Source organism: Aulonocara sp. 'chitande type north' Nkhata Bay, linkage group LG12 (genome assembly GCF_057382095.1).
Source record: "Aulonocara sp. 'chitande type north' Nkhata Bay isolate Kocher_YH1m ecotype deep benthic linkage group LG12, A_spYH_male_GT1.1, whole genome shotgun sequence".
In the NCBI taxonomy this organism is placed as follows: Eukaryota; Metazoa; Chordata; class Actinopteri; order Cichliformes; family Cichlidae; genus Aulonocara; species Aulonocara sp. 'chitande type north' Nkhata Bay.
This window is the reverse complement of record NC_141355.1, coordinates 15,587,475-15,615,464: the sequence shown is the minus strand read 5'-3', so window position 1 is coordinate 15,615,464 and position 27,990 is coordinate 15,587,475. Positions and strand designations below refer to the sequence as shown.

The 27,990-nt window shown below is 43.8% G+C and overlaps 2 protein-coding genes across 6 annotated transcripts in view; one reads left to right on the top strand and one right to left on the bottom strand.

The window, feature by feature from the left end:
* Positions 1–182, bottom strand: part of adra1aa (adrenoceptor alpha 1Aa) — a 42,664-nt gene extending 42,482 nt beyond the window's left edge. The window contains exon 1 of the mRNA XM_086313802.1: positions 62–182. The gene's annotated coding sequence lies outside the window, so the exon portion shown is untranslated. The remainder of the gene's footprint in view (positions 1–61) is intronic.
* igsf9b (immunoglobulin superfamily, member 9b) lies at positions 92–27,990 on the top strand. 5 transcript variants are annotated; one of them, XM_086313795.1, is made up of 23 exons: positions 115–159; positions 7,336–7,390; positions 7,805–7,900; positions 10,205–10,411; positions 16,723–16,869; positions 17,750–17,901; positions 18,085–18,202; positions 18,481–18,622; positions 18,896–19,041; positions 19,150–19,292; positions 19,381–19,521; positions 19,617–19,733; positions 19,812–19,962; positions 20,062–20,173; positions 20,252–20,427; positions 20,526–20,764; positions 20,888–20,972; positions 21,063–21,233; positions 21,382–21,418; positions 21,653–25,069; positions 25,219–25,376; positions 26,137–26,348; positions 26,560–27,990. In XM_086313795.1, the coding sequence occupies exons 3-22, from the start codon at positions 7,840–7,842 to the stop codon at positions 26,334–26,336; spliced, it is 6,120 nt and encodes a 2,039-aa protein (XP_086169921.1). In that variant the 5' UTR covers positions 115–159; positions 7,336–7,390; positions 7,805–7,839; the 3' UTR covers positions 26,337–26,348; positions 26,560–27,990. The 5 variants fall into 5 exon arrangements, with proteins under 5 accessions (XP_086169922.1, XP_086169921.1, XP_086169923.1 ...); XM_086313797.1 differs by lacking the exon at positions 115–159 and adding an exon at positions 1,666–2,277; XM_086313796.1 differs by lacking the exon at positions 7,336–7,390 and having other exon boundaries at positions 92–159.

The following is a 27,990-nucleotide window of genomic DNA, read 5'->3' as shown; positions in this document are numbered from 1 at the left end:
CCGGTGACACCACGTGATCTGGCACTGGATTGGCTATTTTAAAAAGTAATATAAAGCATACCCAATAATCTTTAACCAGCTGCAGTCACTGTCAGTCACACAGCAGGTTTGAGTATTCGGCTCATTTTAGGAGGCAGGATCACAGGAAGCGTTTTTGAGGTAAGATAATTTGGCAGGAAACTTACTCAAAGCCCTCACTCGAAACGTAAAAGAAGTAACAGTCGTCTCATACTTAAATAGAAACGTTTTAGCCTTTTCTTTTAGCAAGAAAAATCAAAATAAATAGTTTTAAGAACACTAAATGACTTTGTGGTTCATTAGCCGGACTAAAGCGCAGCAAACTGTTTAGCTAATGCTAAGTTGGTTTAACAGATCTTGTTCCCTGCTAATACACCTTTTATTTTATTTTACACACTGTAGTTTTGAGGGTTTTTTTTAGTGTGTTGCCTTTTAGGAAAATTAATGTGAGATTTATGGTGAAAAGAATAACTGGTTCTTGCTACTATGACGTTTAGCGGAAAGCTAATTCGTGTTCTTTATTGGAGGTTAAATTAGCATTTTTAAAAAAGAAATGTATGTTTATCGATTTCTAAAACATAGTTTTTACTGGCATTCAGATTATCAAACGATTGCAGCTTTTTTTTTAAATCCCACTGTTAAGAAATTTCTTTCTGGTAAAAAAAAAAAAAGTCAGCAGGCTTGTAACAAGCTATTATAAGATGGCTATAAATTATGTGTAACACTGATAAATTTTAGGTGATCTTACTAAAAAGGTTAGGTTAGTGTGCTTGTATTATAAAGACATCACAGCTAATCCCGAACATGAAATGGTGAATATTGTTACAAACATGTCCGTTTAGGTTAGTTTTGCAGATAGTTGGAGCTACTTCCTCGCAGCATGTTTTTTTAATGTTAAGTGATTTAACAGCCGACTAAAATGTGTCTTTAAGGTTTGCGTTTGCCTTTTGTTAAGACCATCACCCGTTTTTCCCACGGAAAGGCGCTTTTGTCTGGGGCGCTAAAGGACCAATTTCATAAACTAACACAGACACAGGCAGTAAAGTGACGGAAGTGTATTATTTCACCTTCAAAATTAAAGATACGTTAAGCGATAGCCTCCTAAACTGGAGTTAAACACTTCTATTATTACTTGATCCGGTATGCCTTTGTAGGAACTGTTTAGTGCTGGCATTATTGTTGTTGTTGTTATTTATAGATTTGTAATTGATTGTAGCTGTGAATAGTAGGTCAAAACTGCTAATACCTTATGAATCATGTTCAATGTTTTTCACGCATTCATTGAGCTGGCTTGTTAAATGCTAGATTTGTTATAAGTGTAAACATAAACAGTATAAAATACTGTTTTACAGACGCTGAGTGTGACAGGGAAACACATGCACAGTAGTGCTTGGATGCTGAAAAGAAAGAAACTCAATGGACTTAAGCATTTTGGCATTTACACAGTGACATTAGCAAGTTGACATCTTTTATCTTTAAATTCCTGTTCTGATTGTTTTTTTTCGTTATCAATTAAAAAAAAAATTAAAACGTAAAAGATTTAATTTGAAAGTTCTACCAGGAAGCTTCATCGTTGTGCTCTGTGTGAGTTGACAGCCGTTCAAACGTCGCTGTGGTGGGAGGAGGAGGGAACGATAATAACGGGAGGAGGGCCACCGCGGGGAGAGTATCAACAGCAGGGCTCAAACTAAACGTGTAGTATGCTCTCTTTCTGATGGATCTTGCACCTGTTTGAGGATCAATGTGCTCCAAATCGACCGAGAGCCTTTCAACTTCTTTCTGAACTCTGTTATAAACTCTCCCGCACGATTAAAGGCACTTTGAGGGAGTTTGGACTGAGAAGATTGCGCACATTTAAAAAGAAAAAGAAAGCCAGTGCTTGGAGTGTTTAAATGGACTTTAAATGGACTGATGTCGGAGTCATGAGGGTGGCATGGGTTAATGGATTTTATTGAAGCTGCGAAGAGTTTTTTTTAGAAAGTCTGAGCACCATGGATGTCGAGGAATAACAAGACTTTCTTTTGATCCACGCTCGGACTGAAAGAGGGAAAAAAAATGTGACCACCTGCCTTCTTCTCCCAGCACCTTCTTATTTTTCTTTTAAGTCGTGTATGTGTGTGTGCGTTTGTGGTGTTTGATCTCTCTGAAGAGAAAGGAATAGACGGATAAACTGGGTCTGTAGTAGGAGTCTAAAAGAAGAGCATCAATGGACTGAAACACTGCACTTTCTGCTTCAAGTGAAAAGTGCCTCAAGCAAAGGTAAGGAGCTGGGCGGGCAGAGCTAAAACATCCTCCGCAGGCTAGTCAACACCAAACATCCTGTAGAAGTTTCTTTGTACTAAATCAGCACAGCTTGAATAAGAATATCTGTGAGATTTCTGTCGTCTTAAGGCCATATAACAGGAGCCTTTTGGTTGGTGTTTAAAGTACTCCATTTGGTTCCTTTTGTTATGATTATTGTAAATTTTTTTTAAACTAGTAATTTTGCCATGGTTAATGCCTAGTTTCCAGTTAAAAAATACTTTTGCGATAACACTGTGCACAGAGTCATCTTTGTGCAGGATTTGTTTATGTTTTGGGTAGCACATGCAGCACTTGTAATCCCCGAATGAGTGTTTCCTTCATGTTAAAGCATTATGAATAGGTTTCACACGTTGTAATGACCCTTAAATCAGCACTGTTCCAGTCAAAATACGTTTTTTTGGTTTGTTCTTTATTTAGGCCCCCTCGTCTTAGGTGGCATCGGCTCTTCTGAGTCAAACAAAAGGTGTACCTGTTTTGTTTCATATAGCAAGATGGGTGTTGACATAAAGGGCTGTGCATCAAAATTTACTGTAGGGTGCAGCAGTACAGTGGCTTATGGCTTGGTGTTTGCCGTTTTATTTTTGGACTAGTTTATCAGGGTGATGCATGTTATGGGACAGAACCTAGTAGTTCTGTCTAAAGAACCTCGTCGTTTTGTGCTAAAGAGTGCAGCAGCCCTGTGCTTTATACATAATATACAGTGTGTGCTTTGTTGTTTCCCTTCCTTTGTTTTTGTTGTGCTTGCTGATTGGTAAAAAGGGAGGTGCATAGGGGTACAGATCACTACTGATGCCTTGTAGTCCCCTCTGTTAGAAAATCACTTTAAAGATTATGCTTGCTTTCAAATTGGAAAGAAATATATGTGCTATTTCCCCCCAAAAAGCACACTACTCTACACTACTCTGCTATTTTCACATGCACTAGTGTTTGCAACAGCGAGGTTTTTTTTTGTTTTGTTTTTAAATTGCTTTTGCATTATTTACACTGAGGGAGCACTAAAAGCAGTTTCGCATTTTACTGCTAGAATCCTTAAAGTCTATGTTCAGCAGTCTCAGCTTAACAAAGTCTGTGTGTGTCAGATCCCAGCCCGGGTGTCATTTTACACACGGATATCCCCCCATAATTCAGCAAGCCTTGACATTTTACTGGAATATTGCATTGTTCAAAACACTATGTGGCAAACTGTCCCCTGTAGGCAGATTGTCAGGCTGCAGGAAATTGATTGCACCGAGGAGCAAATTATTCATGAGTCGAAAGTGGTTACTGAAAATGATTCTGTTATTGTGTGTAAGATGGAGCGTCTGCTCCTCCATGGTGAATTTAAGCCTGTGACAGTACTGAGGGATATACAGGAAAGTACATGTAGTAAAGCATAAAGATTAAAGAGAGGGTCTAATAAACTATTTCAAGCTTTGCAGTGTTTCATATTTGGATGCTGTTGCATGTAATAGATCTCAATTTTGACAGCTTTTCCTCTAAGCAGAGAAATGAGCAGCATGCCATTAACATACTGAAAAAGGCCAGTTCTGTGGACGTCCTTTGAGTCTCATTGATCTCCAAGTTAGGCGTGTGCTTCATGGCTGGACCCCAGAGTTTGTGACCTTTGCTTTTAGACCATTGGTTTCTTTCACTGTCTTGTTTTGAAAGAAACTTTATGGGACTGACCTGGTCCTGAAAGTTTGTTGGGGGGCAGGGAGACTTACAAGAGTGATGTTAGATGCCTTGCTTTACTCAGCACTTACCGTTCCCCTGGGATGTCTGAGTGAGTATTATCCTAGGATAAAACAAAACATGAAATTAAACCACTCATGCATGAAGCAGTAATCTGCAGCAGTATTTGGCTGCTGATAAAGTGCAGAGTAAAGGTAATACTGTTTTGATGTGCGACTGAAAACGTTCAACCACGGCAAGCAAAGTTTTTCCTGGCTCGGAACGGACCTTTGGGAGAAGAGTAAGCATGTAAGCACGAATGAGCTTGTGTTACCTTATTTGACAGAAATCTAAGAATTTTCTTGGTATTTTCCAGCGTTTGATAAACACAGATGTCCTTGTTTAGCAAAGGAAACCCTTATTTAAACAAAGTAGTGAAAAAAAATATTACAGTGTTGGGAGTGGGGGTTTCCTTTGGATTTGGATAAAACTTGTGGATAAAAACAACAAAAAGCTCCCTGTGCAGGAAAAACCCTGGTTCAGTTATCAGTGTTGTTGTGCTAGGTGTTAGGTTACTAACGATTACTATGTTAATCCATATAAACTAGGCTTTCCCCGAGAGCACAGGACTCTACTCTCGTGCCCAATGTGTGCTAAGCTCATTTCCTTTAGTTAAAGTTAATGTCAATACCATTTCTGAGCTTGGTTACAGTGCCAGGGACAAAATCCATGAATCGATCGCTACGCCGTGCGTGCTTGTCCAACCAGTCTGCTTTGGATTACTGATTTTTCAAACCCATTCCTGCGTTAATGATGGTTCACATCTTTGTTCTGGATGGCTGCGTGTTATTTTTACATCTGTATCAGAGTCTTGTGCGTACCTGTTAAAGTTTCTCCTTGAGCAACACTTGTAGTTCCTGCTACAGGCTGGTTTGTGCTGATGCCACGACCTGTCAGGATTAACAAGGATTACTAAGAGAGTAATGCTGCTGCTTATCAGGCCTGTATCTGTCACTGGCATCACTGATGGATCTGCTTAGGTACCGGTGGATAACGCTCACACACCCATTAGGTCAGGAGTTCACTTTTTGTGACAAGTTTTAACACGAGCGTCACAGAAAACATCAGAGAATATGATAATTTACTCGTCATTTATAGGCCGAAAAAAGACAGCTGAAAAGATCACTTCATTACTCATGGTTACTCCTGCGTGTTTAAAAGTGCACCTTTCTTTTTGTGCATTATTCAGCTCATGTCTGAATAACATAATAGTGTGACACAGATGACAGCCATTGGAAGAGCTCACGCCCACCAGCTGTTACAGTTGACAGGTTGACATCAGCTTGCATTTACTGTTGATGTCATGTCAGATTTCAGACATGTTCGTTCATCCGTGAGAAATGGCACCCTTTTAATGCTTCTTATATTATTAAATATGAATTTGGAGGGTGTGAGGGTCTTTGATTTTACTTTTTGAGTCAAGTACCGGCGCTGTAGTTGTTACTACAGGTTTTGCAAAATTTTGAAAGTTAGTGGAGATCAGAAAGACCTTGAGCAAAACCCCTTAAATAAACCCCAGGTTACCCGGGTTTGTCAAAGCATCACGCGCCTACTTTTTCTCCACCAGAAGAAATTATAGAATCCCAGACAGCAGACTTGTGTGACTTGGCTTACCAGTGATTGATCACTGAACAGCTAGATGACAGACTGTCCTTGATTTGCCTCACGAATTTGATCTCTAATTCAATTACACTATTAACACTCAAAGCAGCAGGGCGGGATTAGACTGGGTGTTACAAATGGCCTGTCCAGAAGGCTAAGTCATGACTAGATCCAAAGCAATCTGTGTCAGTGAAATCCAGCATACACGCATACACGTTACAGAGCCGACAGTCTTATGCTGAAGCTTGGTTTTTTTATTTTTATTCTTGTTTTGTCTTCTCTGTTTTCTTTTTCTAAACACACAAAGGTTGTATTTTTCTTTAGTCAAGCTGGCTTTTCATCCCCCGAGAGGTCACTACTCTCATGATGAGTTAGCGTGTAAGACGTTTTACATGCAAGTATACTAATGTCTGTGCTTTTACTGTAGAACAGGAGCTGTTTTCTTCACACGTTAGTTATATACGTGAATCATGGTTGCTTAAAGGTAGTAATTGGCTTAGTCCAATGAGATAAATAGAAAAAGTTCCTGTGGTTAAATGTTTAGTGGCTTGTTTCAGTTTAAGTGTACTCATTTTAACATCTGGGCTCCCTTTGAAGCCCTCTCTGTTCACATGCCAATTAAATGGCCTTCCTCTGCTCCACTGCCTGAGGAAATAATCTGGTGTCCTCCTGCACCTGCAGACAAAGCCCCCACCCATCTGCCCCACAGGCTTCCCCTGTATGTGGTTGTTTCCACATGAAAGTCCTATATCCCGGTCTAGGAGCACATGCAAGTTAGGACGTATTTATTAGTTTTTTATTTTGTCAAAGTAACTGTGGAGCTGGTAGATAAGACAGTCGAGTGGTGCACAAACACTTCCCACATTTGTTGGCTGTCAGAAGTGACACAAAAAGAACAAAATCAGTGTCTTTATTTCTTTAATCCATTGTAAGAGTGCTGTTTATCCGTCACCCCTACTGACCAGCATTATTCCCACAGTCAGAGTAATCCGCCCTTATTTTTAGTGCACTGAAATTATTTTGTCATCCAAAAACTAATGACTATTTCCCAGACTTGCCCCTGACCACCCTCCTCTTCTTTGCTTGTGCAACCACATTCTTGCCTCTCTGTTTGCTTTAGAAAGGTGCAGCATAAAAGTTATTACTACTACCGCATCTCTCCCCCGGCTCAGCAGAAACGTTGTTGGTGTTGGTCAAGTGCGAGGAGATAAAAGCATCTTTGTGCTGTTCTATTCTGGGCTGTTTGTTTGCTCATGTGCCGCCAAGAGACTAAAGGTCTCAGTCAAATGAGTCAGACGCCCTGTGTTTCTGCAGTGAATCTCTGGTTGTAGCAGCGGCCAATATCCAACACCTCGCTGCTTTCTAAAAATACTCTCCGCCTTATATTACCTAAATGAACTTAAAGTAATAAGCTGGTATTAGGAGTACTGAATGACTTAAGGGAAGTGTGCGAAGGCTTCCGTTATGTTTGAAGGTCAGCAACTTAAACTTGTGCCTGCAATCCAATTTGAAGTAGAGGGCCTTGTGGTTCGCTCCAGCTGTTCTCTTTGTTCACTGGGAAGGAGGTCGGCAAGTCGTGAAAAAGTCCGGTCTGTGAGGCTTGTGAAAATGAAACAGTGTTAACAATATAACATCTGGAGCTGGGCGGTGCACCTTTCAATATTGCTCGTCTAACCTGTCAATTGCTGTTGGCCTATTTAGCATTTGACGAGACCTTCTGGATGAGCTGGACCAATCACAAGGACCAGGTTAATCTGTACGTACACCTAGAGTCTTGTAAAGTCCTTCTCTGTGGCCACACATAAACACACACATACACACACTTTGGCCTGTGCAATAAAACATCTACAAGATTCAGACTCCAAGCAATTGCCCTGTCTATTTGTAGCACTTGTTGAAGTAGCTTATTTACCTTAATCCAACCACAGCGCACACGTACAATTTTCCCCAGGACGATGTGTTTTGAAAAAATATGGTTATTTATAAACCAAGAAGCATCTGGAATGCAGTGCAGTTGTTGGCTAATGAGTTGATGTTAACTCGAGGGGTGGGGGGATTACATTTATCTGAGGGGGGATGTGAGGGATGTACTTGTGCAGCGGGGGGATCTGTGAACAGTACAGCAGTATTCTGATGAGGAGTAATCGGTATGTGTGGTCTTCCTTTTCAGGTTGGGAGATGTGTGAAGGAGTGTGACGGACGGCCATGGGACTGGAGAGACAGTGGCTTCAGGCTGTCACCACTGCTGTAGCCATTTGTCTGCTAAGTAAGTATGCCAATGCAAATACTGAGCCATTGCATATATTAACAGTGCATTTGTGTATTTTATTTCTCCTTGTTGAGCTTTCAGAGATTTTTTGCCTTTGGATTTCTTAGAATAACCCCCCAATACACCTGAACTGTCGTGTCATGAATTGAGCAATTTTTCAGCACACACACAGGAAAAGCAAACAATTGTAGATCTTTTTTCTGCTAACGTGATAAAACTGATTCCAAAATATGAGGCCCGATTATGCAACAATGACATTGAAACATTATTTAACATGTCCACATAGGGCTTATGTAGTATTACTGTACAGATTAACAGTGATAACAGTCTTCTTTATTGGATCACGCTTCTTCATCGTGCTTCACCGTTTTGCTCCTTATCGCCAATCTTTAGCGACTGAAATCTCTTTCACGACACTCTTAATAACACTTTTACCTTCAACTTTAAATTTCAGCTTCAATTTTAATTTGTTGAAAGTGGTAAAATGTTTGAATATTTACTCTGTGGCAGGGCAATGGAAATAACAGCTGGTTGTCAGAGAAAATGAGATTGGAGAGGTGATCATAAGATGTTTAAATATGCATATGCTGCACATTGCTTTGGACAGTTGTGTCCTGTCTTGGAACAAATGTAACTTTTCCTAACATTTGCTAATGTGAAGCTTAGTTTGATAATACATTTTCAGTCAATACTGCCTCCTTTGTTAAAAAATAGGCCACTTTATGTTAACTTCTTCATTCAGACCCACCCACAACACTGATGGATTGAGTCTTGGCATGTGCACGTACAGGGCTTGTTGAACACGAGGTACTGAAGTGAAGTGTTGCCACACTTTTGTCTTGTAGTAAGAGGAGTGCATGTCTGTGTGTGGTTCACAATACTACAGCAAGTAGTAGCTATCACTGCCCTTTGCTCTCAGGCTCAGAGAGAGAGCTTGTATGTATTTATTAAATGTATTTATTGAAGTGTAGACCATTTACCAAACACTTTTTTTGCGAGCTGAGTAATGGACAGAAGCGATATGCAAAGGCATAATCTTGATGCTGAAAGTGATACTTAAATGTTACTCAGTCTGATCTTGTGAGATTGCTGCTGTGGCTTATATGGGAAGCGACCAGGGTGCACACTCAAACATAAAGCTGATACATTCATATGCCAGCAGATTAATGGAAAGGAGTGCTTGTCTGAAAGGGGATTAAGCCAACCAGTTGTTTTGCTCCATTTTGCAGTTTGTTTACATATTTTCACCAAAGTTGTTGCCAAATCTTTTACCTGCACTAACAAAGCTCGGATGCTTTGCAAAGCAGCTGGCATATGCTAATGTTTTGTTTCTGCACGCAGTTTGAATGACACCATGATGACTATGGCACTGATCCAATTCCCTTGTGCTAGAGAGAGTGAAGAGGAGGGGTTACAGCTCAGACATGAGTGGACGAGAGAGGATGGGGACAAAATCCAACTTAAATAATATCTCTGGGTGTGGATTTAGATCAATCCTGGATTTATGCTACCCCCCAACCCTCAGCACGCTTCTGTGTGTGCGTGCTTGTGTTTGCAAGGGGGAGTGATGGTGGTGGGATTGATTGTGCTGGCCCATAGACCATGTGTGGACCCCAGGGGGTAGTGGGAGGTCGACTGGAGCGGCCACAGAGCGTCCTGCTGCCCTGCATCAGAGTATCGCCACCAACCCCCACCCTCTGAGATTAAAGTAATCACCAGGCCAGATGAGTAGCAGAGCAAACACTGGCACCCAGTCGCTCACACACCCACATGAGCACATGGCAGCAAAGGGAGATGGGATAGAGACAGGAGAGACTGCTCCAGGTGTCACTAATGGGATTGCTTTGTGTTTGCAGGCTTTGCAGCAATACGATCTTGTCACCAAATGGCACATGGATGTTTTACATGCCCTCAGATGGCCCGGCTTTTAACAGTCTGGGAAAGTCATATGCAATGTCCACTTCAGAAGAGCATTCATGACACTGTTATGACTCTTTCCACCAGGTTTTCTCTGTCAGGGCCTCTCGCTGCCTGTGTGGTCACAAACTCTTGTCTTCTCGTCCCTCAAGTTCCCCTCAACTTCTTATCATAGCAAACAATTTTCACAGAAACCAATGACCAGAAGATTTCAAGGAATGTTAATTTAGCTACTTTGGTAGCCATTACTCACTTCAACAGGCCTTGAGCTGCATGATTTATGTGTTTACTCAGATGTGCGCTGTTTTATGGACTTTGCACTGTCAGAAAATGTCTGCAGGGAAACGAGTGCTTTATCCCGCTGATATGCTGTTGTCTTTACAGGTGTGTCTCAAGGTGCAGCATCGTTGGTTCGTGCCCGAGAGGGGAGCTCCGCAGAGTTAAGCTGTAGCCTCGCTCCTACATCCAGTGAAGCCACCACCCCAAGCCTCTTTCCACTACATGTGGTGGAGTGGGTGCGCCTTGGTTACAGCGTTCCTGTCCTCATCAAATTTGGAGTGTATGCTCCTCGTGTTCATCCCAACTACAAGGGTAAGCTTTATTCGGATCTGCTCAGTCATGCACTCCTTTCAGGAAACTGATGAAAGACTTATTACTTGGTTGACAGTGCAACCCCCTGAAGTAGAGGTAGATTCCCTTGAAGACCTCACGTCGTGTAAATCTTTCTTCGCCTGCTTTTTGTGGTTCCACTCCCATAAGTGAGCTTTAAAAGCAAGTAGGAAATAGAGAAAAAGCCAACAACGTAAAAGTCTCTGATCAGCGGACAGATTGCTCAGGTCGTGTTTCAGAAGACTTTTTTTGTGAGGGGAGGGGGTAAAACTTCCTTAGCTCATTTGTCTTGTGTGGGCAAAGATAGACATAAGGTGGTATTTTTTAACTACTGGGGAGGGGAAGTTTGGATCAAACAATACCCTAAAAAGATAATCCGTCCAGAGCACGGTCCCTGTAATTACAGCTGGTGTTCAGTCTGTGTGTTTCCAGAGTGCAGTTATACTGCAGAGGAAAGGGGAAGGATGAGAATGGATGTGTTTTAGTGGAGGCAGTAAAGGGTGGGGGGGTGGGGCAGCTGAGCAATAACAAGGGGGGTACCAGTAACGCTGCTCACAAGGGGATTAGGAGTGTAGGTGGGGGCTTGGTGGTCTGATGACAGTGTTTTATTAGTATGCTGAGAGGTGACCCAGTAAGGGGAGATTGTTGTGCTGGAAGGAGGATGGATGAAGCAATCGGAATAATGGGAGTTTTCTTGCTGGAGCCCTATAATCCTGTCATTGTCTACCAGGGGACAAAAGACAAAAAAGGGGTATCACAACCTCCCATTGCTTTGCCAAAGCCAACAGGACTAGTAGGACACCCCAAATCCCATGCAGTCCCAACTAGGTCACAGAAATGTACAGAGAACCTCGCTGGATTTGTTATGTGAGGACATACAGGAGGTGCTCAGAGAATCAAGCTGCTGATTTAGAAACATGTTTTCAGCTTTGGACGACTCTAGAACCCCACTGAACATTTACAGCGGTCGAAGCACAAATCATGCTCCCACCCCCCAACCCCCAAAACATGCAATTGGACTAAATATGTTTAGCGGTCTTGTAGGCCGTTAACCATATTATTGTTTAGGAGCAGCCATCTGATACACATGCAGCCATAATGAAGTAAAGAATGCAGCAGAGACGTAGCTCAGAGTTCAAGAATGTTTAGGGGGTGTCTCCGTGTTTCTGGCAAATTCACCCGTTGCGTGTACTTGTCTGGTGCGGGCTTTTCCCCAGTCTGCATTAGATCCTCATACCTCCCCTCCCACTGAAGGCAGATGGCAGCATGTGAAGCGTGTCAGTGTTGTGGGTCTAATGTATTCTACTCTCAAATTAAAAATGTTGTGGGATTTCAGCTTTAACCACAAGACGGTGAAGTCGGCCACCATTTCCTGGTCTTTGTCTTGGCTTGTTTGAGGACAGGAACAGGAGAATGAGGATGATTTAATTTTAAGGCTTAAGATCAAGAAACGGTTAAGAGATCAAGATAATGAATTATGGGGAAAGAATTACATTGTTGTTCAGTATTTGCAGCATAATGGCCACTTCCATTAGAGCTAAGTAAGGTATCAGACTTGAATTTGTAATACTAAATAAGTATTTAGTGAAGAAAAAGCACTACCAATGGGCTGTCTGCCCTTTGTCTGCTGCTTTGTGTCAAGCTCACTGAGGCTATTAACAATTTTAATCTGGGCAAGTTGTATCTCCATTTCCTTTTTCATCTCATTAAACCACCATCTTTTTGATAATGATATCAGGTGTCTCTAAGATTGCACTCTGCATTTGAGGAGTGTCCCAACTAGACACCAGCCTGTCCAGGTCTCAGAGACCATCTCTCGTGTCCTCTCGAGAGAATATCCAGTTCGTGCCGCTCACTCCTCTGCCTCTCTGTTTCACACACAGCATGCCATGGAGATCTGAACATTAGTCAGCTCAGAACAAAGAGCAAACAGCCAAATAAACTCTGACTGACACGCTGCTGTTATATTTGTTGAGACAATATGTTGGAGTCTTGCGGTGTCAGGATGGTTTACCGTTGCAAGTCTAGATCAAATACGTCCTGTGTGCTGAAGTAAATGAGTGGCGATTGTGAGCGTGGGGGGGGACTCTGACCTGAGGTTAGAAGGATAATAGGCAAACCCCGAGATCTCAGCAGGCCTCCATCACACTCTCAGTGTGACCTCGAACAGTGGAGAAGTTAAAGCCTGCATTTGTCACACACACACACGAGACAAGTTTTTATACCCGAGTATGTACAGACAGTCTTTCCCCTGATAAACTTATATGGAATTTCATATTAACTCACTGAGCTTTAGCAAACAACGCTCTGTTTGAGAACTCCAAAAGCAGAAAATAGATCACTGAAATGTGAAACTGAGGGCTCCATGATCTTCAACCAGTTTTTCTGCTATAACTAGACCAGCGTGATGAACAGCAAACAATGGCACAATAGAAGAAGAATACATAGCTGCAACTTGGGGATTTCATGTTCACGAGCTTAGAGCAGCAGGCCACCACAGAGGCCCTGTTACCTCATACCTTAGGTTAGGCAGCTAGGCACATATTAAATCTGTGAGATACAGTCCAAGGGCTTCAAACAGCTTCCATAAAGACTTGTAGGGGAATAGCTCAAGTAACCAATGCTCACTATAAGGAAAAACTTCAGCAAAATCTGGTTTTCTACCTGCAACTTTGCCTACAACAAGTTTGATATTCACAAATTATGGCATGTCTAACTGAACAACTTTAAAATTTAACAACTGGCAATTATTAACATCAGCGTTATCTCTTCCTGAACCGAAAACAGCTCAAGATCAACTTCTGCACTGGAAAACAGCCCAAATACATCTCACAGCACCGACCTACGGATTTTAATTTCAGAGATTTTAATATTAAAACTAATACTTTTTCTTTGCGATCATGTGTAAGAGCTAATGCCTGTGATAAGTTGAGTTCCCATTGTAGTGAAATTCAGCACGTGAGCCGTGTGTGCTCGCTCGGCCAGAGTTGGGCAGAACAAGAGGGACAGAGTTAACTGTAATCTATCTCACGACAAAGAGCTATTCATAAGAGGGTTTAACTGATTAGGGGGACAGGAGGATTGAAGAGAGAAATTTGGGGGAACGGGAGGGGTGAGCTGTCAGAGGCAGGGGGTCGGTCTCAGACTTATGATTGTATTCAAATCAAAACACGTCCCACAATGCACTTCTGCCCGGCTCTCTTATGCACATACGAGTAGACAAAGAAAAGCAGCGCTGGTGCTTCTCCAAACAGAATAATCTTTCTTCCTCACTCGCTATTGTCTGGCATAAAATTCACAGTACTCCATGCATTACTTTGTCAGTAACTTCCAGTGGGAACTCAAAAGGCTAAAAATCACATGTTGGTTCATTCTGCCGGAACAATTAAAACCTTGTGCCGAGGCTACGGTAGTCACAACAATAGGCAAAGAAAGTGCTGTGCATCATAAATGTAAGTGTGAAATATGATGTGTTGCACTGCAGAGGTTTCACTTGCAGAAAAAGATGCATTAATCTAAACAGGAGATCAGATCAGTGAGGTGAAGCCAGCTACCGGCCAGTGGCATGGCTATAAAAGAACAGTTGCGCCTAACCTGCCACCCACTAGGCGAGAACCTGACAGGCTAATATGAGCAGGGTGCGTTTCGGAGCTTCAAACAGCGCTGCTGGATTAGCGTTTCCATTTTCTTCCCATTGGCTGCACTGCAGAGCAGCTCAACCTGTTGGAAACAAGTGCTCATTTTAAGATAGACTGTAGCTGTCATGCGATTGCTGCTGGAGCAAAAACAGTGAGGAGGAAGAGGAAGAGGAGGAGGAGGGTTGAGATGAGATGGAGGAGCAGTTATGGTTTCAGCAATCCTCTCCCTGAGTGCCATAGAGCCTAATCATGTTTGTCTCTCGAGGACTCGCGGACTTTGCGCTGATGTAGGACCAGGGAGAGTGATGAATGGCGTCTGTTGGAGCACAGAGGTCAGGAAGGTCAACCTCTCATTGGTTGCCTGTGGATTATTGATGAACCAAATTCGACTAACCTCTCTGTAACCTCTTGCTCAGTTCCTCTGGATTTAATAACAGGAAGTGTTTTTCACTGGTGTGGTTTATAATTTTCCCAGGTTTTGTATTCAGCTGTTGCAGAATATGTGCATTGTGTCTGAGAGAGAAAATCAGCCTTTCAGTGAACATCCTTAGGGTAGAGCACCTGCCGAGTGCCATCTGAGATTTCAGTTCACGTCCGAAGATGCAACATTCATATTTAAATAAAGCAACATTTGTCACGCAGCCTCCGTGTGTGCTCGGCCTCTTTTTGTGCTTCTCATTCATTTCTCTCACTCTTCCTTCTGCTCTTGGATGTGACACAAGATCCCCCGCCCCCTTCCAATTGTAATTTCTCAAATCTGTGACAGTACAATCCCCCCTCCCTCCGCTCGCATGATCGACCCGTGTTTGGCCGTGGCGTGTTTCTGCAGCAACTGAATTCAAATCTAAACCTACAGCCCGTGCTTTTCTTGGTCTAGTCTCTATGGTAACCTGAGAGAATGGGGGGGGGGGGCTTCCATGTCTTTGTGGTGACGGATAAGAGGGAGGCTACGGGAAAGGGTTAAGTGTTCAGCAGTGAAACCCAAATTTCCCTGTGTAGACTCAGGGGGCAGGGCACTCAGATTTTGAAAATCAACATGTGTACACACCCACGTGTTTCTGCAAGATCAGTGCCCGGGGCAGACGGACACGTTATAGCACCAAATCAGATGGATTTTTTTAAGTATCCCATAAGGTGGAAGTCAAAAAGAGGATGATGCTGCGCCTTCTCTTGTCCTGCAGTTGCTGATTAATTGCAGGTCTAATTAGAAAAAGTGGAAAAGGAAACAAGAAGCTCGGGAGAGGATCCTAAGGATCAGGATAGGAGAAAAAATACCCAAAGTTATCCTGTAGCTGTTATCATCTAGCCCTGCCCAGTTGTTTGAAAGATGCTGAGCTGAAATCAGAGGTATTCATTTTATGGAGCCTCTAAGTAACACTTGCCTGTCTTCCGGGAGGTCAGTCAATCATTAAACCTAGCTATTTAGCACAGCAACTGCCCCAGTCAGGAATGCAGGGTTAATTGTTAGCCATTGTTGCCTGTCTTTACTCTCAGTGTGTGTTTCACCCAGTCTTTAGGCCATATACAGAGTTAAATGACTTTCATAGCTGCCAGGCTCTCTCCAGACGCTGCTGTCTGGAGAGAGCTGGTGTGAATAGTGACGATATTGTATTTCTTGCGATATTGTTGCTTCAGGGTTGCAGGGCATTCAACGATTCTGTCCTGTTGAGCTGGAGAAGATGATATCTATGCTGGCTGCTACTTTTCTTTTTTTTTTGCAATGCTTTACTATTATTACTTTGCAGAGATGATTGATTATGACACTTTATCTAAGCAACGTGTTAGGAGCAAGCAAGAATTACAGGACGCTGGACACTGATGGGTCACTGTTTACTTTCAAACTGCTTTGGCAGGGCCTGGTATGAGCAACGTGTGTGTTTCCTTCCTGCACGCATCCTCCTGTCTTTTAAAACTCTGTGATTGAAGGGCAAGAAAAGAGTTCATTGAGAGACTGAATAAAAGGAGGGGGTGTACCCTGAAACCAGGCTGCAGTCACCAGGCAACCAGCAGATCAAGTTTCAAAGCCTGACAAGGAGTTGTAAGAAGTACAGAGAAGAGGAGAGGGAGCAGAGCAGGGGCTGTGTGTGACAGGAAAATGTGTGTGCGTGCTTGTGCGTGGATCCATCTGCCTTTTAATGGCGTTCACACACGAGTTCAGAGCGTGCATCTGCCAGGCCCTTACATTGTTTACTACTGTCCATTGCCCCCGCCTAACAAAAAACGGCTTATTTTTATCACACACTGCGGTGGGTTTCTCCTTTAAGCTTAAACTGCATTCAAGTATTCCTGGCATACTCATCTTAGCTCTCCACTTCACCAACCAAACCCTAAATGACAGGACAAAATCTGTCATCTTGCACATCGTTATAATCATCACTGTAGTGATTAGTGTCTTTCAACTCTGTCTCAGGGCCACTGACTTCTCATCACTTGAGCTGCAAATTTTCTTAATTATTGGTTTTGTTACTCGCTGCAAACATTCGAGCTACAGTTGCTCTTCGCACTGTTCGTGGGTGTGTCTGTGACTTTGATCGTGCCCATTGTGACACTGGGTCCTGAGCATGATAAGCCCTTTCCTGCATATGCTGACTCTGCCTGTCTGCTTGCGTGTATGTGCTGACTCTTTCTCTGTCCCCCTCACCCCTCCTCTCACAGGCCGTGTGTCTCTGACCCGGGGCGCCTCTCTGCTGATAGAACGGCTGACCCTGGAGGACGAAGGCTGGTTCGAATGCCGCATCCTGCTCCTGGAGAGCAAAACCGACGACTTTCGAAATGGCACATGGACCTTCCTCTCCATCACAGGTGCAGCACCGCAGGGTTTTGGGGACTCGAGAGCTGCTCCTTTCGTTGCTCATCACTGGCACTGTCCTTATTTAGAACAGCTACAGCATGGGGCCTGGCTTGGACTCTGAAGGCCCTGGCAAGCTGAATAGTGTTATTCCAGTGTATGAAGAGGTTCTAAGTGACATACCTTGCACCCAGTAATCATATCATGTCTGTCTGTGCCTAGCCTGCTGTGCAGTAAGGCTGGCTTTTAGAATGGCACTGTATCCTTGGTTTGTGTTTTACATGCAAAAAGCTTTTAACCCACGTACATCTCCGGCTCTCTCACCTGCACTGGTTATGTTGTGGAACACTTAGAAGTTAAAATGAAAGTGTGACGTGAGTATTAGATATGATTGTAAGCCTACATCAGGATCGACGTCAAGGCTTATTTTTGGAACACAACAGTGTTGCATTGTGCATAAATTGGAATCTGTTTAGAGTATTAGACACTGACAGTGATGATATTTTTAATGCAGAGATTGCATATATTTTTCAGCATGGCAGTGTTGTGTAGACATATGTGCCTCTGTCTGCCAGTTGGGCGCTTACTAGTTTTTGTGCTACAATTACAACGTGTCTAGCTAAATATATTCACAGTAACTTATGAAAATCTCTCCTTGTCGCCACTTCATATCCATGCCTGTCTCCACACACTTGTCAGAGCCTGAAAAGACTTACCACTGAGTTCTAATGTAGTTTTAGAGGAGCCACAGGTGGTACTTCTAAACCACAGCAAATCATATCTGTTCCTTTGGATTAGCTGTTGGAGTAGTTCTCCATTTTAAAGTTCCTTTATGTGTCCTTTATGAGTATGTGGATGAAAATAAGTGGTCTATTTGATCTGTCTTTGTTTCAGCTCCACCCGTGTTTATTAAGACACCGCCAACTTTTGTGGAGGTTCTGCTCGGTGACTCGCTGACTCTCAGCTGTGGAGCCCATGGCAACCCTCGACCAACTGTCGTCTGGCATAAAGACGAGAGCCTAATTGAGAAACATGAGAAAATAAAAGTGAGGGGGATTAACAGATGGCATTTTCAGTATTCTAATTAAATACTTAATAATTAGCATTTTCTGCAGCTTTGATTTTTCTTTGAAGCAACCTGCTTTGTTGTTCTCTTCATCTCTGCCTCATAGTCTTCCTCTCCCGTTCCATCTTTGTCTTTGATCGTCTTTACCTTGGCCTCTTTTCAGGTGCTCAATGGTAGCTTGTCTTTGGCCTCTGTCACACGAAATATTTCTGGAGTTTATAAATGTCACGTGTCCAACTCAGAGGGGAACCTCACCCACTACACGCAGCTGCAGGTCAAAGGTCAGTGTTTAACTATAAGTCATTGTAGACAGGTGTAATCTCTGCCTACCTCACGATAAGCAACAGCACAAATCATGTTTAGTGAAATTGTCAATGTATATTTTTTTACAACACTTAAACATGCTGCTTAAACCATGGATAAATATAATAGTGTATAGTGCCACCTACAGTCTTTTCCTTGCATTGCAGCAATTTAACAATTAAAAAAAAAAGTTCTCCCGCCATCATCAGTTGTCCATTAATTCTGGTCATTCTCGTCTGTCTTGTGCTTTGTACAGGCCCTCCAATCATCCTCATTTCCCCAGAGGACACCACTCTCAACATGTCCCAGGATGCAGTTCTGCAGTGTCAGGCTGATGCCTACCCATCAAACCTGACATATGAATGGTTGAAGCAAGGACAGAATGTTTACCATATTGAGTGAGTCCATCATTTCAAAATATCCATTAATATTTTTAAAACAGCCCTCGGACAGATTGGCGACCTGTCTACGGTGTTCCCCGCCTCTCGCCCTATGGCAGCTGGATAGGCGCCATCCCCCTGTGACCCTAAATTGGTTAAGCAGAAGAAAACGGATGGATGGGTCTCAATGCAGAACCTTTTAAAATTAATAATATTTTAGTTGCTTCAGCAAAGTGTTTTTGTGTCAGTTATTTTGAACGCCTCTTCAAATGTTTATCTTTTTGGTTTCAGATCACTTAAGTCTCGAGTGAAGGTTTTGGTGGATGGAACACTTCTTATCCCTAATCTCATCCCGGAAGATGCTGGAAACTACACCTGTATCCCAACAAATGGGATACTGAGCCCACCCTCAGCCTCTGCCCATCTGAAAGTTAAACGTTAGTCTCTTATCCTGCTGGCATTTTTGTGGTTGCACTTACCAGCGTTCCCTGTGAAATGAGCACTGTAGTAATTTTTTGTGAGTGATTTTTCTTCTGTCATTTTAGATCCTGCGCGTGTAGGCCGAATGCTGCGGGAAACATATTTGCCCGTAGGCATGGAGGGGGTCATTGTCTGTCCTGTCCAAGCCGATCCCCCTGTGCTGTACGTCAACTGGACCAAAGACGGGAACGTTTTAAATCCTGATAATGTAAGTCATGCGCCATGAAATTGAAATGTTTCACTGAGTAGAGATTTTCACCAAAGGGAGTTTGGAATCAATCTTTGTACCTATCCAGTACCCAGGTTGGATGGTGAACTCAGAGGGCTCAGTATTTATAGCGACAGCCAATGACAATGCTGTGGGTATGTACACCTGTACGCCTTATAACAGCTATGGCACCATGGGGCAGTCTGAACCCACCCGTGTCATCTTAAAGGTAAGGCTGTTGTTCTCAACTCAAGTCTTTAGTATCAGGAAGATGATGCACACTAATTAACGGGCAAAAGTAAAAAGGCTCTTTCCGTCCTCCAGGACCCACCATCGTTCCGCGTGCCTCCTCGACCTGAGTATTTCCAGGAGGTGGGCCGGGAGTTGATCATCCCCTGTGAAGCCAGTGGAGACCCTGCTCCAAACGTGACATGGAGCAAGGTACGGGAAATTCTCACGGATGCAGCAACGCGTACGTATTAATTCCTTATTTTAACTAATCTGTGTCCTCCCTCACAGATTGGCCCTACGCCTCGCTCCCCATACACTGTGTTGGCTAACGGCTCCCTCCTGCTGCAGCCAGTTAGTAAAGATCACCACGGGGGTTGGGAGTGCCTGGCCACTAATCGTGTAGCCACTGTCAGTGCAGGCACAGTGGTCATGGTGCTGGGTGAGTGATCAACCGCATCTCTGCAATAAATATGTGACTCCTGCATTCACTGAATTCAAGTGTACTGCCAGCAGTTCAAAGTGACGTTCTCCTCCTCAGGCACCAGCCCTCACGCTGTGTCCTCAGTGTTTGTCACCACAGAGGTGAACCAGGCAAACGTGTCCTGGGTGCCAGGCTTTGATGGTGGATTCACCCAGAAATTCACTGTCTGGTCAGTGACATAAAATACATAAAATATCACACAATAGTTAGATCCATTTTTTTTTTGACTGTTTTGTTTTTCTTCCAGGGTCAAGCAGGCATCCAGGGGGAAACATGAATGGGCGTCTTTGCCAGTGCCAACATCTAAAAACTACCTGCTGGTGACTGGGCTACTTGCCGCCACTGGCTATCAGTTCAGCGTCCTACCTCAGAATAAGCTCGGCTCTGGACCTTTCAGCGAAATTATAACTGTGCGAACTCAAGGTTTGTACAACTGAACTTATGCTTTGGGTTTGATTACCTCTTACACTTTTTACTACGAGTATTTATAAGTATTAACTTATACTTTGCTTTCTTACCAGCTGTGCCAACAGAAGCTCCTACAGCTGTCACCACTCTCCCAATTCTGGATCCTCCCATATTCCTGTCAGCCAACCGGACCGAGCAAGGCGTTCTGCTGCGATGGTTTCCTCCCGAAGCTCCATTTTCTCCACTGACAGGTTATGTACTGCAGGCCCGCAGGGATCAGGGGCAGTGGGTCATCCTCACCAGCAACATCAGCGCCAATCAGAGTGACCTGCTTGTTCAGGGACTGCTGAGGGTAAGTTCTTATACTTAATTGTTTTATATGAAATTAAAGTTATACTGATTTTTTATGAAAAGCCACTCTTTAAATGAGTGCTAGTTTATGTCTATAATAAAAATCCTGATCCGTCTCTCTCAGGACTCGAATTATGATCTGAGGCTTATGTCTCGCTGCAATAAAGTGCTCAGTGAGCCCAGCGAGTCTGTCAATGTATCCACCATCGGTATGTGGCTTTGTACAAATTACTAAAAGCATTACACCCCTCAAGTTGATAACTGCTGGAATTAGTGGCCTCTGACTGGTCTGATTACAGGGATGGAGGTTTACCCCCTGCGCCCAAGTCTCTTGGAGGTTATCCCTGAGCCGCTGTTGGCTGGTGTGTTAGCTGGAGTGTGCTTCCTGTTTGTGGCCATCGTTCTGTCTTTGGTGACAGCATGCTACATGAGTCAGAGGAGACAGCGCCGGCGCAGGAAGAGAAGACAAGGTAAAGTGTGATTTAATCATACAAACACAAGTTTTAAATTTGAAAGTTTGAGCACGTATACTTTTCCCAAGTTTAAGTTAATTATATGATTTGAGAGTTTCATCCGTGCTGGTGTCTGATATTTTTTCCTTTCCTTACATTTTGGCAGATCTGCCATCTGCACTTCAGAAGAGCACATCTCAAGAGTAAGTGTAGGAATCCCCCTATTTATATTGTATTTGAAATAGACCACATGCAGTAATATTTATTTATGGTGCTGTTGTAAAGCTTATTTTCTAATTGATATATGATTATTATGTGCATGTGATAAAACGGTAAAGGCAGCTATTTTTATTCTCTGTTACCACGGAAGAAGCTGAGCACAATCTTCAGCTTTAATCAACTTTAACAGCAATTTATTTCCTGTCTGACTTTCTCAGAGTTCGCTCACCCCCTCGCAGTCCAGACAGTGTCCTGAAGCTGAAGCTGTGTCCACCACTTCCTTTCTTTCCCAACTCGTCCTGCTCACAGTCCGATCGATCCTCGTTTGACAGGGGAAGTCACGGCGAATACCACGACCAACGGAAGCAACTCTTGTCCAATTCTTCTCCGCCACCTCATTACACACTCTTTGAGAGTCACCTGGGGTCTCAGGCGCCCTCACCAAGTGCTCTGGAGTCCATTTCCAGAGGTCCGGATGGACGCTTCATTGTCCAGCCACTGCCAGAGGGTTCTAGTCCCTCGAATAGAAAACATTTAAAGAAGACTGTCCTACAAAGTAATGGTGGAGCTGGTGGGGCAAGTGGCTCAGGAAGCAGCAGGACATCCTTTAGGGACTCTGCAAAGTCGAGCATTTTAAGCTCAGAGAAAGATGAGAGGAAGGATTCTCCTCTCACGGTGGATGTCCCGGAGCTGAGCAGGCCTCCTTCCTCCCCTGGAAGAGTACGGGCCATGGCCAGAAACTTCTCCCGTCATGGCTGCTTTTATTCTGATGACGAGCAAAGCTCAGAGGCTCTTTTAGAAAGAGCCAGCTTTTATTCAGACAACAGTGAGAAGAAATCCAGTGATCCTCTGAGGAGGTATCGCATGACAGGACACACAGAAGACCTGCTGCCCTCCTTTGGAAGGAGGACAAAGCTTCTGGATAGAGACACAGACAGGCCGCAGCCTTCAAGCTATGAGCCTATGGAGAGTCAGTTGACTAATAACAGCACCTTAGTCTCACAACTTGACAGTGAGCTGGAGAGGGATAACATTAACAAGTGTGTCCAGCTGGCAAAAGAGAGGGAAGAAATGGAGAGAGAGCTAAAGAGCTATACAGCTGAGCAAAGAAGTCGAAATCGTGGGAGAGATGAACATCAGACTAATAAAACAGAAAGTCCTCAGAGGGATGAGCCTGAGTCAGAAGAAGAACCTGTATGGAAACCACAAGATGTTAGTATCAGACAGAAACATAGGCCTTTGGGTCAAACAAGTCGCGTGTCTGACTATAGGAGAGCGTGCTACTTTGGCAACACAAGCAGTCCCATGGACCGGCTCCCCATGTCTCGCATTCAGTGGGACATTAGCCCTGTAACATCTGTGACCAGCCTTATTCCTGTACAGACTCCTCAGGAGACCGCATCGCCCAGGCCACGGCGTCCTCGCCTCTGTAGAGAAACCACCGAGGACTCGCTTGCTGTTGATTCATCACGGTCTCCGGTCACCCAGAACACCTCTCTCCCCACAATCTCCCCTGATGTTACCAGTGAACCCCCTTCTATGTGTGTCGACGAACCAGATCGAGCGCGGTCACTGAGTCCTCAGGGAAATCCTGATATATACATGAAGTCCATCAATGAGCAGGACATAATGGAAAAGACACAGCATGAAGATATTGCAGGACGGAGGTCAAGGCATTCGTATGCTTATGGAGGCACTCATCTCTGGGAGACAGCTGCCAAAAGTCCTTCATTAATGAGTGAGAGGCCTGAAAGTTCAGCTTCTTCACCTTGTAATCAGCCTGAGAGACCTGCAGACACAGACTACACATCCACAAGGGATCCCAGTACCTCCAGTTACTCTACTTTGCCTTATGAGCATCACAAAGTGGGGCCAAAGGCTAAAGGGAGAGAGACTCCAGTCCAGGATGACCGACGAAGTCCAGGATTTTACTCTGACTTAGAGAAAGAAGGAATCCGAGCACGCTCCCGGAGGAGCGACAGATGCCTTTTCTCTGACAGCCCTAGCCCCATATCATCCTTAACTCTCGTGGAAGAAGCCGAGAGCGACCAGTCTCAATTTTCTGTCCCCAGAATGTCAGACTCCTTCAAGGCCAAGCCCACAGCTCAATCTCCCAAAATGTCCCCACTCCAGACAAGTGCAATTCTCGAGTATCTGAGCCTTCCTGGTTTTATTGAAATGAGTGTGGATGAGCCTGTGGAAGAAGTCACAGACAGCAAAGGGGAAAACTCAGAACTAAAGCCAGAAAAATCAGTGGTGGCTAAACCTGATGTAGTTCCTAAAAACTGGGAGGTTCATGTTCAGGAAAACCGTGAAACTGGCTCAAACCAAGAAGCGGTTTGCTTTAAACAAACTCATTCTGCAGGCGCTGCTGAGGCCAGCTTTGACACTAGTAAAAAACAAGATTATGGACGTTCCCGCCATGGGGAAGCTAGAGTAAGATTTCCTGATGACCCAAAACCATTCTCACCCGGCCCAGAAAAAACTAGCAAGCAGCTCTATGATGAGAAAACAAAGATTCATGTTGGAAATAAGAGCACATACAGGCCCGAATCCAGACTTGGGTCCAGGTCAGCTCACACCTTGTACAGTGCAGCTAAAGGCATGGCGGATATAGTGTCAAAACACTCGCAGAGTTTTGTAGACAGTAGTGAGTCTTTATCAGAGCAATCCCAAAGACAAGCTTCTCAGGGCAGCAGGACTAATAACATTGTATCGCGTATAAATCAAGCCCCTGTGCCATTTCTAAAGAAATCCTTAAGCATAGGTCCCTGCAGGACTCTTTCAGGTATGGGACAGCCTCGTCCTTTTCTAAAGAAATCTATCAGCCTGGGCCCACAGAGGTGGGAGCACTTTGAGAGCCCAAGGACTTATATTTCTGAGAGATGCTACTGGGATGAATTCCCAAACCCAGACGTCAGGGTGAAGTCCTATAGTTTGGGTCGCACACCGCCTTCCCTCCCCAGGCCAGGCCCCTCCTGGAGGGAGTATGTCCCGTTCAGGCGCCCCAGCATGGGCAGCTTAGAGAGGCCTCATCACGCACAAAGATCTTTAGCTAGTCCTTCCTACCTCACGCCTGCTGCGTATCTACCCAGACAAACCTCAGTCTCCCCACTGATGGAACCCTCCGATCCACGACGGCAAGCTACCGTTTTCCCAGAATCCTCCAGATGGTCCCCCACTTATCCTGAAGCTCTGAGGTCTGTCCAACATAAATATGTCCCCATGCCCTCCTCTATCCCCACCCCCCACTACCAGCACCAGCACTGGGCAGGATCCAGAGGGGATGGCCTGAAACCCATGGACTCAAGGAGAGGTCCTCCGAGGTCCTACCTGCCCAGGGGCATTAGCTGGCCCTCACCTTACTACGCCCCTTTCCCACCACGAGAGGGAGAGATCTACAGGCATCCTGACAGGATGATGGGGAGGGGAGGGGAGACCGAGATCCGGGAAGGCAGAGAAATCAGGGAGGGGGGCAGGGCCAGTTATGCCAGTCAGAGCAGTGGTAGAGGGAGTGCTGGACTCTTTCGGCAGTCCCTGTCCATCACTCCCACGCTGCTCAGCTCCCCAGAAACCACAGAGGAAAATGAGCGTCACAGAGCTGACATGGATTTGCCTGAGAGGAGAGCGAAAAGGTGAAACACCGTCACACCTGAAAAAGCAAAACAAACTGGAGCGTCCTCACGGCTGAAGGACTTCTTTCTGTTGCCAAAATAACATTAATATTGTCATTTTACTTGTTGGTAATTGCTTTTATTCTTACCACCTTGTTTTGTGTGTCTAGAAGGAACACATCAGTAGATGAGAGTTATGAGTGGGACTCTGCTGATGCCTGTGTGGACTCTGAGGTCCTGGAGGCCACAAAGTTTGATCAGTCACAAACAGGTTTACAGAGAGGCAGTCGGGATCAAGCCGGTGGCCTCCAGGATCAGCGGTTCAAAGGTGACTATTTCTGTTACTTTTCTTCTTTATGTTGCATGTTTCCTTATGAGTGAAATGCTTAGGCAGGATTCACACGGATGTGTTTCATGCTTCGGTGCTCTCACTTTTCATGCACTTTGATATTACCCCGACTAATTTGCTAGTTAAATTAAATCTGGTGACATCACATGTTGCCAAACTAATTATGGATCCATTGCTTTGCTTTTGAAATGCCAGTGCAGGCGTCACATCACATTTATTCCGATTTTCCAGAAATCGTGTTAGGAAAATATCCTGAGAGAGCGATGTGCCCGTTTGTGCAGTTCATCGTCAACAAAAAGAAGAAGTCCATCATTGTATTGAATAATTAACCTCACCTGCAACCACTTGTGGCAGATGACTCAGCCAGGTGGAGGTTTCTTCCTGTTAAAAGGGAGTTTTTCTTTCCCACTGTCACCAAGTAGTTTTTCACAGGGGTCATGAGATTTTTGGGGTTTCTCTCTATTATTATAGTGTTTTTATCTTACAATATAAAACGTCTTAAGGCGATTATTGTTGTGAATTGGCACTATCTAAATAAAAGTGAATAGAACAAAGTTTATAAGAGCCAGCTGGGAAACAACCACCGTCAAGCACTGAAGCAGCATATCCATGTGAATCCTGCCTTACAGTGATGGCTGCATGTGTTCATCCTGTGCCCTCGTGCTGTGATTATTGTGAGCTTGTCCCATGACATGCCCATCCATGCATTTCCTGTGCCTCACCTCACCCACCCCCCCAGGCCCGTCTCCCTCAGTCAGCCCGCCAGTTTTCAATCCACCTCGATGCCAGTTCAGCCGCTCTCTAAGTGAAGCACGTTTCAACGCTCTCCGCCTGGAGTACGAAGAGTACAGGCGTGCTCAGGAATCCATCTGTTCCCGCGAGCCCTGCGTCACCCCTGGCCACGATTCAGACTCTGACTCCAGCTCAGCACTGCTCTAGCAGCTTAACTCGGTCCGTTATTCTGCCTGCCCTCTCGCCTTCTTCCTCCTTTCTCCACCTCTCACTGGTCGCCTTGCTTGCACCATCTTCTTGCCTGCTTTCATATCATTGATGTGCAGTGAAGTTGTGCTTGATTAAAACGTTCTGATTATATTTAAATTCCTTTAACCTGGCCCTTCAAGGTTCGTGTAATGCTAAACTCCTGTGTTTTTGTCTTTCACAGGTACCTCTAAGGGAGATATCAAATAGCAGTTTTAATGAATTAACGACAGCGCTGTGGTCACCACACAGTCACACCTCACTGGAGCTTTGTTATGTGAATCCTCTTTTAAAATGGACATTGCTCATCAAATGTAAGACAGCAACTCTTCGGTTGTTTTTGGATTGCGTATTCTTTTTCTTGTCTTGTTGTTCCATTGTGCTTTGCATAATGAAGCTGAAAAGGAATTATTTATTTTTCTTACAAAGTGCGTGCAGCTGTGTTTGAGGTTTTATTTTGTAATCTTGACAATCAGGCCCAAAGGAATGAAAAGTTTAGGGAGGCTTAAAATTTTTTTTACAGTCCACAGCTCAGAAAGACCTGCTTTATAAAAGCAACAGCCTGCTACGTATTTGGACTGTTTAAGACGCTCCTTTAGTAAAAAAAAAAAAAAGGGGGAAGTTTGAGTTACCTGTGATACCAATCAAACAGCACTAAAAACAGTTTCTTCCCACTCCCACTTAATGAGACTAAGTACTTAAACAATAATAATAGTACTTGCAGTTTAAATAATGCTAAGGCTTCCTGCAATTTGTGTTACTGATCCTTTACAAGAATTTGCTCACTTCCTGCTATGACTCGCCCTTTGGTTGCCTAAAATTATGTGTCCCACATATTATCTGTCCCAGTAACATCCTCCCATTGAGCTCTTATTAATCAGTTCACCTAAAATCTTGCCCCTGTATTTGTTAAAAATGTATAAATGTTTATATATAGTTTATTGTGAATGATTGAATGTTGTATTGTGTACAGTCCTCTTCAAAGAAAAACGCTTCTTTACTCCACCTGAGTCAGTCAGACTTTACCTCTGCGATTTATGAATAACAGATACTGTAAGACTTGATAAGATACACAGGGAAATTTATTTTTGCCTTATTTTATTCACATCACCCTGAATGACAGTGGAGAGGTTTCGAGTGGCGGGATGTATTCAAACAAAAACCGGAGGATTCACACTGATCGAACACCTTCTCCTCACACAATGAGTATTTGTGTATATTTATTGAAGCGACTTACGATATGCAACGATGTTTACAATTCACATCCTCGATGTGAAGGCAGCACTGTGAATATTTCATCGACTTCTGATTCTGTATTTGAAGTCTGTTATGAATTTTGTGCCCGTTTTTTTGTTTGTTTTGGGGTTTTTTTTTTTACCGAACAGAAGACGCTTTTGTACATCACCTGACAAACAGATATCTAAAGAATATCTTTGTAGCTATAGTTTGGGATTTGTACTATATTTACTTTCCTAACCCAGATGAAAATGCATTTCTGACGATGGCTTTGGAAGCTCTGTATAAACTGGAAATTTTTATATCTTACCACCTGGCTGTTTTTTGTCATTTTTATATGTTTGTAATGAATAAATTGTTTTATTCAGAATGCATCAGA